Source organism: Pristiophorus japonicus, unplaced genomic scaffold, assembly GCF_044704955.1.
Source record: "Pristiophorus japonicus isolate sPriJap1 unplaced genomic scaffold, sPriJap1.hap1 HAP1_SCAFFOLD_260, whole genome shotgun sequence".
In the NCBI taxonomy this organism is placed as follows: domain Eukaryota; kingdom Metazoa; phylum Chordata; class Chondrichthyes; family Pristiophoridae; genus Pristiophorus; species Pristiophorus japonicus.
Genome location: NW_027252341.1, coordinates 49,086 through 65,698, shown reverse-complemented (window position 1 = coordinate 65,698; position 16,613 = coordinate 49,086). Strand labels below are relative to the sequence as shown.

The 16,613-nt window shown below is 56.3% G+C and overlaps 1 protein-coding gene across 1 annotated transcript in view; it reads left to right on the top strand.

Annotated features, from left to right (window-relative positions):
- Nucleotides 1-2,790: 2,790 nt before the first annotated feature.
- The window catches only part of pex16 (peroxisomal biogenesis factor 16), an 18,041-nt gene continuing 4,218 nt past the window's right edge, over nt 2,791-16,613 (top strand). Inside the window, 4 exon segments of the mRNA XM_070871553.1 lie at nt 2,791-2,936; nt 3,211-3,246; nt 3,914-3,990; nt 13,965-14,102. Of these exon segments, the coding sequence (XP_070727654.1) occupies nt 2,822-2,936; nt 3,211-3,246; nt 3,914-3,990; nt 13,965-14,102 (366 nt within the window). The 5' untranslated portion in view covers nt 2,791-2,821.

Sequence of the window (16,613 nt, the reverse complement as noted above, 5' to 3'; positions counted from 1 at the left end):
GAAGATTCGCAGCGGACAGCATCAGGCCCAGCGATTCAAAGACGGAGGCAATCGAGAACGCACTGAGACCACAGAATGTGACGGAGCTGTGGTCATTTCTAGGACTCCTGAACTATTTTGGTAACTTCTTACCGGGTCTTAGCACACTGTTAGATCCACTGCACTCTTTACTGCGTAAAGGAGATGAATGGTATGGGGTAAAAGGCAAGAAAATGCCTTTGAGAAAGCTAGGAAGCTGTTATGTTGAAACAAATTGCTTGTGTTGTATGATCCATATAAGCGTTTGGTACTAGCATGTGATGCATCGTCGTACAGGGTCGGCTGTGTATTGCAACAAGCTAATGAATTTGGGAAATTGCAACCGGTTGCTTATACATCCAGAAGTCTGTCTAAGGCCGAGAGAGCCTACAGTATGATCGAAAAAGAAGCATTAGCGTGTGTTTATGGGGGAAAGAAAATGCATCAATATCTGTCGGGCTCAAATTTGAATTGGAAACCAACAATAAGCCACTTATATCCCTCTTTTCTGAAAATAAGGGGATAAATATGAATGCATCGGCCCGCATCCATACAACTACGCCATCCGCCACAGGCCAGGCACAGAAAATTGTGCCGATGCTCTCAGTAGGCTGCCATTGCCCATCACCGGGGTGGAAATGGCACAGCCCACAGATTTAGTTATGGTAATGGAAGCATTTGAGAGTGAGCAATCACCTGTCACCGCCCGACAGATTAGAACCTGGACGAGCCAGGACCCCTTACTGTCCTTAGTTGATCTAATGTACCGTTAGAGATGCAGGAAGAAATAAAGCCGTACCAACGGCGCAGAGATAAAATGTCTATACAGGCAGACTGCCTCCTATGGGGTAATCGGGTAGCTGTGCCAAGAATGGACAGGGACACTTTCATTAGAGATCTCCACAGTACACACCCAGACATCGTAATGATGAAAGCATTAGTCAGATCCCACGTGTGGGGGTCTGGTATCGATGCAGACTTAGAGTCCTGCGTGCACAAATGTAATACATGTTCACAGTTAAGCAATGCACCCAAGGAGGCAACACTAAGTTTATGGTCTTGGCCCTCCAAACCGTGGTCTAGGGTTCATGTCGACTATGCAGGCCCATTCTTGGGAAAAATGCTCTTTAAGGTTGTAGATGCGTAATCCAAATGGATTGAATGTGAGATAATGTCGGCAAGCATGTCCGCTGCCACCATTGAAAGCCTGCGGGCCATGTTTGCCACGCATGGCCTGCCTGATGTCCTTGTAAGTGACAATGGGCCGTGCTTTACCAGTGCTGAGTTCAAGGAATTCATGACCCGCAATGGGATTAAACATGTCACATCTGCCCCGTTTAAACCAGCGTCCAATGGTCAGGCAGATCGAGCAGTTCAAACAATCAAGCAGAGCTTGAAAAGGGTAACTGAAGGCTCACTGCAGACTCGCTTATCCTGAGTCCTGCTTAGTTACCGCACAAGACCCCACTCGCTCACTGGGGCTCCCACCTGCTGAACTGCTCATGAAAAGGGGACTTAAGACAAGGCTCTCGTTAGTCCACCCTGATCTAAACGAACAGTTAGAGAGCAGGCGGCTTCAACAGAATACATATCATGATCGCACAAATGTGTCACGTGCAATTGAAGTAAATGATCCTGTATTTATGTTGAACTATGGACAAGGTCCCAAGTGGATTGCTGGCACTGTTTTGGCTAAAGCGGGGAGTAGGGTATTTGTGATCAAACTCTCAAATGGACTCACCTGCAGGAAACATTTGGACCAAACCAAACTCAGATTTACGGACTATCTAGAACAACCCACAATAGACTCTACCTTTCTTGACCCCCCCGCCCCCCCCCCAACACACACACAAGTGGCAACTGACCCAGCGGTTGACCACAAAGCAGAACCCATCACCTGCACCAGCCCATCAGGGCTCACCACACCCAGCAGCCTTTGCACCGAGACGATCAACCAGGGAAAGGAAGGCCCCAGATCGACTCACATTGTAAATAGTTACACTATTGACTTTGGGGGGTGGGAGTGTTGTTAAATATGTAAACCTGTAAATACCTTGTATAACCAACAGAGGGCACAATCCCTTGGGACCACCTGTACGTAAGGAGGCCTCACAGGCTGGAGAGGCACTCTGGAGACCTGTAATAAAGGACTGTGGTCACACATTACTTCGAGCTTGCAGTATCTGGTCAGATTCTTTGTCCAAGACATAACAGGTTCCTCGCTCTCTGCGTTGCCCACGACCCACGTCAGGAGACCCAGCAGTGTGACCGCGGCAAGCAGCAGCTTGTGTTTCCTGCAGTCGAGGCGGAGCATTGTGAGAGGGGAGGGCTCAGGGCCGGTGAGGGCTCGGGGGGGCCTCGGGGCCGGGGGGGGGGGCGACGGTCAATAGGGAGAGCGATCGTTTACTGAATAAACCCGCCGCAGGGCACACTCCCCCTTTATTGGGGTCACACTGGGGTCACTCTATTATTGGGGTCACACTGGGGTCACTATTATTGGGGTCACACTGGGGTCACTCTATTATTGGGGTCACACTGGGGTCACTATTATTGGGGTCACACTGGGGTCACTCTATTATTGGGGTCACACTGTATTATTGGAGCGCTCGCCTCGCCCCCTATCAGGAGTCGCGGCCAATGGGCTTTGTGATGACAACGCCGTCTGGCGGACCAATGGGACAGCCCGTTACGGGAGCATTGTGCGGCTGACCCGGACACGGAAACTGCCGAGTAGCGGAGGCGAGCGGTGCCCCGGAAGGGCTCAGAGATTGGTCGGCGCTGCCCCGCTTCCGGTGTCGGTGTTATGGCGGCGGGGCTACGGCGGCTCGCGCTCCGGTACCGGGAATACGTCATCAGGAACCCGGCTGTTACCGCGCAGCTCGAGAGCTCGGTCCGCACCGCGTCATACCTGATGGCGGGTCAGTGCCTGAACCCCCAAAAGAACCGTACCCCCTCCTCACATCCCATCCCCCGCACCGGGACCGACCTCAGGGCCAGGGGGAGGGGGTCTGACCCCGGGAACCCCGCGGCCTGCCCCCCGGGAACCCCGCGGCCTTCCCCCCGGGGAGAGGGAGAGGGAGAGGGGGTCCCGCGGCCTGGTCCCGGGGGGAAGCTGTTATTTGTGGCTGACGGGGGGCCGCTGTGTGCCGGATCAGCCTGCGATGGTAATGTGACAGTTTCTTTCTCTTACAGGCCGGTTTGCTGATTCACACGAACTCTCTGAGCTGGGTAGGTACAGAGTCTGGGGCTCCATGGGGCTGTTTGTGCACTTATCCTGCAAGTGACCCCTCTCATTAATTACACACATTGGCTACGGTGTCATTGGGGTGTGGGGGTCACCGAGGGCAGCGTGGGGGTCACCGAGGGCAGCGTGGGGGTCACCGAGGGCAGCGTGGGGGTCACCGAGGGGCAGTGATTCGAATGTGGGTTTTAATTCCTGGGCATTCCTGATACCAATAAAACATATACTTCATATTGTGAGAGAGAGACAACACAGACCCTTGGTGGACATGGAGTAGTTGTGAGTTCCATACCCTGAACACCAGTATTGGACCTGCACCAATGTCGGGTGATGAATCTGAGAGTGGAACGTGTGGGCCATTGAAGTAAGTGGTGTCCGTGGAGATGGAGGGAGGCTGTGCGACTTTCCTGGAGTCTAATGACGTGATCCCCAGTCACACCAAACTCTTGCTGCTGCTCAGGGTAAAGGGTTGAAGATGGAGGGTCAAGTTGATGGTTCCCGATCTCTGGACCCCTGGCCATTTGTCTCCCACATTTAGTGTCCAATGGTTGTGTGAAGGAGTGAGGTCCTGCCCTGAAGTTGTAGCTGGTTGGTGTCAGGATACTTGTGTCTCCATCCCGGGCCATCATTGACACTGAGTTGTGTGTTTGGCAGTGTACTCGGCGTCGAACCTGCTGGTGTTGGTGAATGATGGCATACTGCGACAGGGTGTCCCACAGGCACCACTGCTGGTGAGTATTACTTCACATTACCATCCTCTATAGCCCTGTGCTCAATCCCTTCTCGTTAAATACATTTTGAAACTCTGTGGTCTCACAGCCTGTAACTCACTCCCAGGTATCTGTTATTCTACATATAAATCCTCCAGACCAATCCATTAGATTCCAGCCCTACGTCATCAAAGGCAATCCCTCGGAGTTGAGGAAGACGTGCTTCCACACTAGAAATGAGTTCTCGGGTGACTACAGTCCGATGCAGAACCCACAGTCTCTCACAGGTGGGACAGACAGTGGTTGAGGGAAAGGGTGGGTGGGACTGGTTTGCCGCACGCTCCTTCCGCTGCCTGCGCTTGGTTTCTGCATGCTCTCGGTGACGAGACTCGAGGTGCTCAGTGCCCTCCCGGATGCTCTTCCTCCACTTAGGGCAGTCTTTGGCCAGGGACTCCCAGGTGTCAGTGGGGATGTTGCACTTTATCAGGGAAGCTTTGAAGGTGTCTTTGAAGGTTTCCTCTGCCCACCTTGGGCTCGCTTGCCGTGTTGGAATTCCGAGTAGAGCGTTTGTTTTGGGAGTCTCGTGTCGGGCATGCGGGCAATGTGGCCCGTCCAACGGAGCTGATCAAGTGTGGTTAGTGCTTCGATGCTGGGGATGTGGGCCTGAGTGAGAACACTGTCATTGGTGTGCCTATTCTACCAATGGATTTGTAGGATTTTGCGGAGGCAGCGCTGGTGATACTTCTTTGATGTGTCTGCTGTACATAGTCCATGTCTCTGAAGTGTATAGGAAGGTGGATATCACCACTGCTCTGTAGACCATGGGCTTGGTGCCAGGTTTGAAGTCCTGGTCTTCACTCTTTTCCTCAGGCGACCGAAGGCTGTGCTGGCACACTGGAGGCCGTGTTGGACCTCATGGTCAATGTCTGCTCTTACTGATAGTAGGCTCCTGAGGTATGGAAATTGGTCCACGTTGTCCAAGGCCGTGCCGTGGATTTTGATAACCGGGGTGGGGGGGCAGTGCTGTGTGGTGGGGTCAGGTTGGTGAAGAACCTTTGTCTTACGGATGTTTAGTGCAAGGCCCATGCTTTCGTACATCTCGGTGAAGGTTTGGAGTTCAGTCTCCGAGTGTGCGCAGACGCAAGCGTCGTCAGCGTACTGTAATTCAATGACGGAGGATGGGGCGACCTTGGATCTGGCCTGGAGGTGGCAGAGGTTGAACAGATTCCCGTTTATCCTGTAATTCAGCTCCACTCCAGCGGGGAGCTTGCCGAGGGGGAGATGGATGCAGTAAGGAAGATCGAGAAGAGGGTTGGTGCAATGACGCAGCCCTGCTTGACCCCGGTCTGAACATGGAATGGGTCTGTGATGGATCCGTTAGTCAGGATCATGGCTTGCATGTCATCGTGGGACAGGCGGAGGACAGTGACAAACCTTTGAGTGCAGCCTGAGGAGGACGCTCCATAATCCCTCATGGTTGACGTGTCGAAGGCTTTTGTGAGGTCAAAGGCGGCCATGTACAGGGGTTGGTGCTGTTCCCTGCATTTCTCTTGTATCTGCCGCGCGGTGAAGATTATGTCCATTGTGCCCCTTAGTGGGCGGAATGTGCATTGTAACTCTGGGAGGAGTTCTTCAGCCACAGGGAGGTGGCGATTCAAGAGGTTTCTTGCGATGACTTTCCCAGTGATCGACAGCAGGGAGATTCATTTGTAGTTACCAGTCGGACTTGTCACCATTCCTGAAGATGGTCACAATTACAATGGTTGAGATCTCCCGTCACGATCTCCTTCCAGATGAGGGATGAGGCCATGGATCCGTGCTAGTACTGCCTCTCCGCCATGTTTTAGTGTTTCGGCGAGGTTCCATCTGCTCCTGACGACTTGTCCTTCAATTGTCTGATGGCCGTTTCAACCTCGTGCCGGGCTGGGGTTGTACTGAGATGATGGCAGGTAGCATGCTATGGGATGGAGTCGGGGACACTCGTGTCCAAGACAGTCTCGGTTGAGGACATTCTTGAAGTACTCTTTCCAGCAGGCACTGACTGCCTCTCTGTCCTTGATGAGCACCTCTCCGTTCTTGGCCAGCAGTAGGGTGGGGCCTTGGGTTGCACTGAAGAATCCTCGCACGTTATGGTTGTCGGCCAGCTGCTGGATCTCCTGTGCTTTCTCCACCCACCATCTGTTCTTTAGGTCGTGTGTTTTCTGTTAGACCTCAACCTTCAGACGTCTGTAGAGCTGCTTTCTTGCCCTCGAATTGTGTTGCTGCTTCCAGTCCAAGAATGCCTTGGGCTTGCGGTTAATTAGCTCCTGGATCTCCTGGTCGTTCTCGTCAAACCAGTCTCAGTGTTTCCTGGTCGAGTGACCGAGCACCTCTTCGCAGGTGCTGATTATGGAGGCCTTGCGGGTTCACCAGGCGTTGTGGGCACTCTGCGTCTCTGGGAGTCATCAGGTTGGTAGCGAGGCGCTGGCTGAATAGGGCTTTCTTAGCGGGATCGTTCAGCGCTCCGGCGTTGATTTTCCTATGGCATTGTTTCTATTGCCACCGCTGTTTTGGGGCAATGTTGATAATGACGGATCACATTAGGCGGTGGTCCGACCAGCAGTCGTCAGTTCCTGTCATGACGTGGGTGATGCACACGTCTTGGCAGTGCCTCGCTCGGATGATGACGTAGTCAAGCAGATGCCAGTGCTTGGAGCGAGAATGTTGCCGTGAAGCTTTGTATTTGTCCTTCTGACGGAACAAAGTATTGGTTATGATGAGGACGTATTCTAAGCATTTCGTCAGGAGGAGAGTGCCATTGGAGTTGATTTTCCCTGCCCCCTCTCTGCAGATCACGCCTCCCCAGGTCAGAGGTCAGTGTCCTTTCCGACTCTGCTGTCTAAGTTGCCGAGGAGGATCAGCTTGTTGCTCGTTGAGACTGGGAACAGGGATTGTTCGAGGCTGGAGTGGAATTCCTCCTTGGTCTCGTCTGCAGTTTTGTGTTGGGGCGTACGCATTAAAGACTGTAGCACACTGGTTCCGGACTAGGCTGAGCCGAAGAGTCAGGAGGCGTTCGTTTATCCCGCAGGGGGAGTCTCTGACATGGCCCACTAGCTCGTTTGTTACGGCGAAGCCAACCCCATGGAGATGGCGTTCTGCTTCTGGTTTGCCTTTCCAGAAGAAGCTCTCCTCCTTTATGCCTCCACTCTAACTCGCTCCTGGGTATCTGTTGTATAGAAATCTCTCGATTAGATTCTGGCCTGTAACTCATTCCCGGGTATCTGTTCTATAGAAATCTCTCGATTAGATTCTAGCCTGTAACTCGCTCCTGGGTATCTGTTCTATATATTTGTAACTGTGACAAAGACAAACTATTCCTCCTCATCCTTCGTTGGAGGTACCAACGATATAGTTAAAAAACGGGATGAGGTCCTACGAGACGAATTGAGGGAGCGAGGAGCTAAATTAAAAAGTAGGACCTCAAAAGTAGTCATCTCAGGATTGCGACCAGTGCCACGTGCTAGTCGGAGTAGGAATCGCAGGATAGCTCCGATGAATACGTGGCTTGAGGAATGGTGCAGCAGGGAGGGATTCAAATTCCTGGGACATTGAAACCGGTTCTGGGAGAGGTGGGACCAGTACAAATCGGACAGTCTGCAACTGGGCAGGACCGGAACCAATGTCCTCGGGGGAGTGTTTGCTAGTGCTGTTGGGGAGGAGTTAAACTAATATGGCAGGGGGATGGGAACCTATGCAGGGAGACAGAGGGAAATAAAATGGAGGCAGAAGCAAAATATAGAAAGGAGAATAGTAAAAGTGGAGGGCAGATAAACCCAAGGCAAAAAACAAAAAGGGCACATTACAGCAAAACTCTAAAGGGGCAAAGTGTATTAAAAAGACAAGCCTGAATGCTCTGTGCCTCAATGCGAGGAGTATTCGGAATAAGGTGGACAAATTAACTGCGCAGACAGCAGTTAACGGATATGGTGTAATTGGTATCACGGAGACATGGCTCCAGGGTGACCAAGGCTGGGAACTCAACATCCAGGGGTATTCAATATTTAGGAAGGATAGACAGAAAGGAAAAGGAGGTGGGGTAGCGTTGCTGGTTAAAGAGGAAATTAATGCAATAGTAAGGAGGGACATTAGCTTGGATGATGTGGAATCAGTATGAGTGGAGCTGCGGAATACCAAAGGGCAGAAAACGTTTGTAAGAGTTGTGTACAGACCACCAAACAGTAGTAGTGAGGTTGGGGACAGCATCAAACAAGAAATAAGGGATGTGTGCAATAAATGTACAGCAGTAATCATGGGCGACTTTAATCTACATATTGATTGGGCTAACCAAACTGGTAGCAATACTGTGGAGGAGGATTTCCTGGAGTGTATTAGGGATGGTTTTCTAGACCAATATGTCGAGGAACCAACTAGAGAGCTGGCCATCCTAGACTGGGTGATGTGTAATGAGAAGGGACTAATTAGCAATCTTGTTGTTCGAGGCCCCTTGGGGAAGAGTGACCATAATATGGTAGAATTCTTTATTAAGATGGAGAGTGACACAATTAATTCGGCAACTAGGGTCCTGAACTTAAGGAAAGGTAACTTCGACGGTATGAAGCGTGAATTGGTTAGAATAGACTGGCAAAGGATACTTAAAGGGTTGACGGTGGATAGGCAATGGCAAACATTTAAAGATCACGTGGATGAACTTCAGCAATTGTACATCCCCGTCTGGAGTAAAAATAAAACGGGGAAGGTGGCTCAACCATGGCTAACAAGGGAAATTAAGGATTGTGTTAAAGCCAAGGAAGAGGGATATAAATTGGCTAGAAAAGCAACAAACCTGAGGACTGGGACAAATTTAGAATTCAACAGAGGAGGACTAAGGGTTTAATTATAAGGGGGAAAATAGAGTCCGAGAGGAAGCTTGCAGGGAACATAAAAACTGACTGCAAAAGCTTCTATAAATAGGTGAAGAGAAAAAGATTAGTGAAGACAAACGTAGGTCCCTTGCAATCGGATTCAGGTGAATTTATAACGGGGAACAAAGAAATGGCAGACCAATTGAACCAATACTTTGGTTCTATCTTCACGAAGGAAGACACAAATAACCTTCCGAATGAACTAGGGGACAGTGGGTCTAGTGAGAAGGAGGAACTGAAGGATATCCTTATTCGACGGGAAATTGTGTCGGAGAAATTGATGGGATTGAAGGCTGATAAATGCCCGGGGGCCTGATAGTCTGCATCCCAGAGTACTTAAGGAAGTGGCCCTAGAAATAGTGGATGCATTAGTGATCATTTTCCAACAGTATCGATTGGGATCAGTTCCTATGGACTGAAGGGTAGCTAATATAACACCACTTTTTAAAAAAGGAGGGAGAGAGAAAACGGGTAATTATATACCGGTTAGCCTGACATCAGTAGTAGGGAAAATGTTTGAATCAATCATTAAGGATGAAATAGCAGCGCATTTGGAAAGCAGTGACAGGGTTGGTCCAAGTCAGCATGGATTTATGAAAGGGAAATCATGCTTTACGAATCTTCTGGAATTTTTTGAGGCTATAACTAGCAGAGTGGATAAGGGAGAACCAGTGGATGTGGTGTATTTGGATTTTCAAAAGGCTTTTGACAAGGTCCCGCACAAGAGATTGGTGTGCAAAATCAAAGCCCATGGTATTGCGGGTAATCTGCTGATGTGGATAGAGAACTGGTTGGCAGACAGGAAGCAGAGAGTCGGGATAAACGGGTCCTTTTCAGAATGGCAGGCAGTGACTAGTGGAGTGCTGCAGGGCTCAGTGCTGGGACCCCAGCTCTTTACAATATACATTAATGATTTAGATGAAGGAATTGAGTGTAATATCTCCAAGTTTGCGGATGACACTAAACTGGGTGGTGGTGTGAGCTGTAAGGAGGACGCTGAGAGGCTGCAGGGTGACTTGGACAGGTTAGGTGAATGGGCAAATGCATGGCAGATGCAGTATAATGTGGATAAATGTGAGGTTATCCACTTTGGGGGAAAAAACACGAAGGCAGAATATTATCTGAATGGCGGCAGATTAGGAAAAGGGGAGGTGCAACGAGACCTGGGTGTCATGGTTCATCAGTCATTGAAAGTGGGCATGCAGGTACAGCAGGCGGTGAAGAAGGCAAATGGTATGTTGGCCTTCATAGCGAGGGGATTTGAGTATGGGAGCAGGGAGGTCTTACTGCAGTTGTACAGGGCCTTGGTGAGGCCTCACCCTGGAATATTGTATTCAGTTTTGGTCTCCTAATCTGAGAAAGGACGTTCTTGCTATTGTGGGAGTGCAGCGAAGGTTCACCAGACTGATTCCTGGGATGGCTGGACTGTCATATGAGGAGAGACTAGATCAACTGGGCCTTTATTCACTGGAGTTTAGAAGGATGAGAGGGGATCTCATAGAAACTTATAAGATTCTGATGGGACGGGACAGGTTAGATGCGGAAAGAATGTTCCCAATGTTGGCGAAGTCCAGAACCAGGGGACATAGTCTTAGGATAAGGGGTAGGCCATTTAGGACTGAGATGAGGAGAAACTTCTTCACTCAGAGTTGTTAACCTTTGGAATTCTCTACTGCAGAGAGTTGTTGATGCCAGTTCATTGGATATATTCAAGAGGGAGTTAGATGTGGCCCTTGCGTCTAAAGGGATCAAGGGGTATGGAGATAAAACGGGAAAGGGGTACTGAGGGAATGATCAGCCATGATCTTATTGAATGGTGGTGCAGGATCGAAGGGCCGAATGGCCTACCTCTGCACCTAGTTTCTATGTTTCTTGACACAGTTTTCCAGCTGGGTGGGACTGCACTCGCCTGGTTCCATTCTTATCCATCTAATCGTAGCTAGAGAATCTCCTGCAACGGCTTCTCTTCCCACTCCCGCATCGTTACCTCTGGTGTCCCCCAAGGATCTATCCTTGGCCCCTCCTATTTCTCATCTACATGTTGCCCCTTGGCGACATCATCCGAAAACACAGCGTCAGTTTCCACATGTACACTGATAACACCCAGCTCTACCTCACCCCCACTTCTCTCAACCCCTCCACGGTCTCTAAACTGTCAGACTCCTTGTCTCACATTCAGTTCTGGATGATCAAAAAAGCCATTGTTTTCGGTCCCCACCACAAACTCCGTTCCCTAGCCACTGACTCCATCCCTCTCCCCAACTCCTGTCTGAGGCTGAACCAGACTGTTCGCAACCTTAATGTCATTTTTGACCCTGAAATTACCTTTTGACCTCATATCCACAACATAATTAAGACTGCCTATTTCCATCCGCTGCTGAAGCCCTCAAGACTTGACTATTCCAATGCACTCCTGGCCGGCCTCCCACATTCTATCCTACATAAACTAAAGGTGATCCAGAACTCGGCTGCCTGTGTCCTAACTCGCTCCATGTCCCGCTCACCCATCTCCCCCTGTGCTCACTGCCCCGTGTCCTAACTCGCACCGAGTCCCGCTCACCCATCACCCCCTGTGCTCGCTGCCCTGTGTCCTAACTCGCACCGAGTCCCGCTCACCCATCACCCCCTGTGCTCGCTGCCCTGTGTCCTAACTAGCACCAAGCCCCGCTCACCCATCACCCGCTGTACTCGCTGACCCACATTGGCTCCTGTTTAAGCATCGCCTCGATTTCAAAAATCTCATCCTTGTTTACAAATTCCTCCATGGTCGCCTCCCTATCTCTGTAATCTCCTCCAGCCCCACAACCCCCCGACATGTCTGCACTCCTCTAATTCTGCCCTACTGAGCATCCCTGATTATAATCACTCCACCATTGGTGGCCGTGCCTTCAGCGGCCTGGACCCCAAGCTCTGGAACTCCTCTGCTCTCTACCTCTCCTCCTTCAAGACGTTCCTTAAAAGCTGCCTCTTTGACCAAGCTTTTGGTCGCCTGTGCTAATTTCTACTAATGTGGCTCGGAGTCAAATTGTTTATCACATACTTCTCCTGTGAAGTGCCTTGGGACCTTTCACTATGTTAAAGGTGCAAAACAAATTCAAGTTGTTCTATATAAGCCCCCTCTCCCTGAACCCCTCGATTAGATTCCAGCCTATAACTCACTCTGGCCCGGCGAGAGTCGTTGCTCTGTGCTGTGTGCATGTTGGTGCACTGCTTCCTTCGGGGGTGCTCAGGCCCTGGGCCCACACTGACTGGGGCTCAGGCCCCGGGTCCCACACTGACTGGGGCTCGGGCCCCGGGTCCCACACTGACTGGGGCTCGGGCCCCGGGTCCCACACTGACTGGGGCTCGGGCCCCGGGTCCCACACTGACTGGGGCTCGGGCCCCGGGTCCCACACTGACTGGGGCTCGGGCCCCGGGTCCCACACTGACTGGGGCTCGGGCCCCGGGTCCCACACTGACTGGGGCTCGGGCCCCGGGTCCCACACTGACTGGGGCTCGGGCCCCGGGTCCCACACTGACTGGGGCTCGGGCCCCGGGTCCCACACTGACTGGGGCTCGGGCCCCGGGTCCCACACTGACTGGGGCTCGGGCCCCGGGTCCCACACTGACTGGGGCTCGGGCCCCGGGTCCCACACTGACTGGGGCTCGGGCCCCGGGTCCCACACTGACTGGGGCTCGGGCCCCGGGTCCCACACTGACTGGGGCTCGGGCCCCGGGTCCCACACTGACTGGGGCTCGGGCCCCGGGTCCCACACTGACTGGGGCTCGGGCCCCGGGTCCCACACTGACTGGGGCTCGGGCCCCGGGTCCCACACTGACTGGGGCTCAGGCCCTGGGCCCACACTGACTGGGGCTCGGGCCCCGGGTCCCACACTGACTGGGGCTCGGGCCCCGGGTCCCACACTGACTGGGGCTCGGGCCCCGGGTCCCACACTGACTGGGGCTCGGGCCCCGGGTCCCACACTGACTGGGGCTCGGGCCCCGGGTCCCACACTGACTGGGGCTCGGGCCCCGGGTCCCACACTGACTGGGGCTCGGGCCCCGGGTCCCACACTGACTGGGGCTCGGGCCCCGGGTCCCACACTGACTGGGGCTCGGGCCCCGGGTCCCACACTGACTGGGGCTCGGGCCCCGGGTCCCACACTGACTGGGGCTCGGGCCCCGGGTCCCACACTGACTGGGGCTCGGGCCCCGGGTCCCACACTGACTGGGGCTCGGGCCCCGGGTCCCACACTGACTGGGGCTCGGGCCCCGGGTCCCACACTGACTGGGGCTCGGGCCCCGGGTCCCACACTGACTGGGGCTCGGGCCCCGGGTCCCACACTGACTGGGGCTCGGGCCCCGGGTCCCACACTGACTGGGGCTCGGGCCCCGGGTCCCACACTGACTGGGGCTCGGGCCCCGGGTCCCACACTGACTGGGGCTCGGGCCCCGGGTCCCACACTGACTGGGGCTCGGGCCCCGGGTCCCACACTGACTGGGGCTCGGGCCCCGGGTCCCACACTGACTGGGGCTCGGGCCCCGGGTCCCACACTGACTGGGGCTCGGGCCCCGGGTCCCACACTGACTGGGGCTCGGGCCCCGGGGCCCACACTGACTGGGGCTCGGGCCCCGGGTCCCACACTGACTGGGGCTCGGGCCCCGGGTCCCACACTGACTGGGGCTCAGACCGACTGGGGCTCTGGGGCTGGGCTCTCACTGACTGGGTGATAGAGTATTCAAACAGGCTCATTTAGACAGGCTGTGAAAAAACACAGGCCACAGTGCATTAAGTCATCAATCAACTTGACATTTTCGGACCTTGGGTAGCGAGCCAATTAAAACGTTAAAAGACTTTCAATTGAGCCAATAAGGTTAAAGAAGGCGAGTTCTTTTCTGTAAATTGAACCCGGTATAAAATACAGCCATTTTGACCATGTCTCTCAGTAAGACAAAGAAACTGGCAATGAGCCAGCAGATTGTTGCTCTCTGCCAAGATTAAAAAGTTAAAACTACCATCGGAGTTCGTATTTCATTGGAAATTAAGAGATCTAACACTGGGGCTCTGGGGCTAGGCTCTCACTGACTGCTGTTCCTGTCTCACTTCCCTTGCAGTCTGTCACTCAGCAGCAGTTACTGACCTGGCTCACGGTGCTGGAACACGTGGAGGTTTTCACCGAGATGGGCTCGGCCAAGCTGTGGGGGGAGAACAGTCGTTGGCTTGTCATCATCGTCATCCAGCTGGCCAAGTGAGTGCTAGCCTGGGCACAGAGAGCTCCTCCTGTACCCCTCCCCCGGCCCGCGCCCTCACCCCCCCCGTACCCCTCCACCTCACCCCCCCGTACCCCTCCCCCTCACCCCCCCGTACCCCTCCCCCTCACCCCCCGAACCCCTCCCCCTCACCCCCCGTACCCCTCCCCCTCACCCCCCCGTACCCCTCCCCCTCACCCCTCCCCCTCACCCCCCGCACCCCTCCCCCTCACCCCCCCGCACCCCTCCCCCTCACCCCCCGCACCCCTCCCCCTCACCCCCCGCACCCCTCCCCCTCACCCCCCGCACCCCTCCCCCTCACCCCCCGCACCCCTCCCCCTCACCCCCCGCACCCCTCCCCCTCACCCCCCGCACCCCTCCCCCTCACCCCCCGCAGCCCCTCCCCCTCACCCCCCGCACCCCTCCCCCTCACCCCCCGCACCCCTCCCCCTCACCCCCCGCACCCTCCCCCTCACCCCCCCCGCACCCCTCCCCCTCACCCCCCCGTACCCCTCCCCCCCGTACCCCTCCCCCTCACCCCCCCGTACCCCTCACCCTCCCCCCCCGTACCCCTCCCCCTCCCCCCCCGTACCCCTCCCCTCCCCCCCGTACCCCTCCCCCTCCCCCCGTACCCCTCCCCCTCCCCCCCTACCCCTCCCCCTCACCCCCCTACCCCTCCCCCTCAACCCCCGTACCCTCCCCCTCAACCCCCCTACCCCTCCCCCTCACCCCCTACCCCTCCCCCTCACCCCCCTACCCTCCCCCTCACCCCCCTACCCCTCCCCCTCACCCCCCTACCCCTCCCCCTCACCCCCCTACCCTCCCCCTCACCCCCCTACCCCTCCCCCTCACCCCCCTACCCCTCCCCCTCACCCCCCTACCCCTCCCCCTCACCCCCCTACCCCTCCCTCCCCCCCACCCCTCCCCCTCACCCCCCCTACCTCACCCCCCCTACCTCACCCCCCCTACCCCTCCCCCTCACCCCCCTACCCCTCCCCCTCACCCCCCCTACCCCTCACTCCCCCCACCCCTCCCCCCCCTCCCCCCCCACCCCCTCCCCCTCACCCCCCCTACCTCACCCCCTACCCCTCCTCCTCACCCCCCTCCCCCTCCCCCTCACCCCCTACCCTCCCCCTCACCCCCTACCCCTCCCCCTCACCCCCTACCCCTCACCCCCCTACCCCTCCCCCTCACCCCCCTACCCCTCCCCCTCACCCCCCTACCCCTCCCCCTCACCCCCTACCCCTCCCCCTCACCCCCCTACCCCTCCCCCTCACCCCCCTACCCCTCCCCCTCACCCCCTACCCCTCCCCCTCACCCCCCTACCCCTCCCCCTCACCCCCCTACCCCTCCCCCTCACCCCCTACCCCTCCCCCTCACCCCCTACCCCTCCCAAGTAAAAGCTACCTCCCCTCACCCTCACCCCCTACCCCTCACCCTCACCCCCCTACCCTCACCCTCACCCCCCTACCCCTCACCCTCACCCCCCTACCCTCACCCTCACCCCCCTACCCCTCCCCTCACCCCCCTACCCCTCACCCTCACCAACCCTCACCCTCACCCCCTACCCCTCACCCTCACCCCCTACCCCTCACCCTCACCCCCCTACCCTCACCTCACCCCTACCCCTCACCCTCACCCCCCTACCCCTCACCCTCACCCCCCCTACCCCTCACCCTCACCCCCCTACCCCTCACCCTCACCCCCCTACCCCTCACCCTCACCCCCCTACCTCTCACCCTCACCCCCCCTACCCCTCACCCTCACCCCCCCTACCCCTCACCCTCACCCCCCCTACCCCTCACCCTCACCCCCCCTACCCCTCACCCCCCCTACCCCTCACCCTCACCCCCCCTACCCCTCACCCTCACCCCCCCTACCCCTCACCCTCACCCCCCCTACCCCTCACCCTCACCCCCCCTACCCCTCACCCTCACCCCCCCTACCCCTCACCCTCACCCCCCCTACCCTCACCCTCACCCCCCCTACCCCTCACCCTCACCCCCCCTACCCCTCACCCTCACCCCCCCTACCCCTCACCCTCACCCCCCTACCCCTCACCCTCACCCCCCCTACCCCTCACCCTCACCCCCCCTACCCCTCACCCTCACCCCCCTACCCCTCACCCTCACCCCCCCTACCCCTCACCCCACCCCCCCTACCCCTCACCCCCCCCCCCTACCCTCACCCCCCCTACCCCTCACCCTCACCCCCCTACCCCTCACCCTCACACCCCCCACCCCTCACCCTCACACCCCCCACCCCTCACCCTCACACCCCTCACCCTCACCCCCCCTACCCCTCACCCTCACCCCCCTACCCCTCACCCTCACCCCCCCTACCCCTCACCCTCACCCCCCCTACCCCTCACCCTCACCCCCCCTCCCCTCACCCTCACCCCCCCTACCCCTCACCCTCACCCCCCCTACCCCTCACCCTCACCCTCACCCCCCCTACCCCTCACCCTCACCCCCCCTACCCCTCACCCTCACCCCCCCTACCCCTCACCCCCCC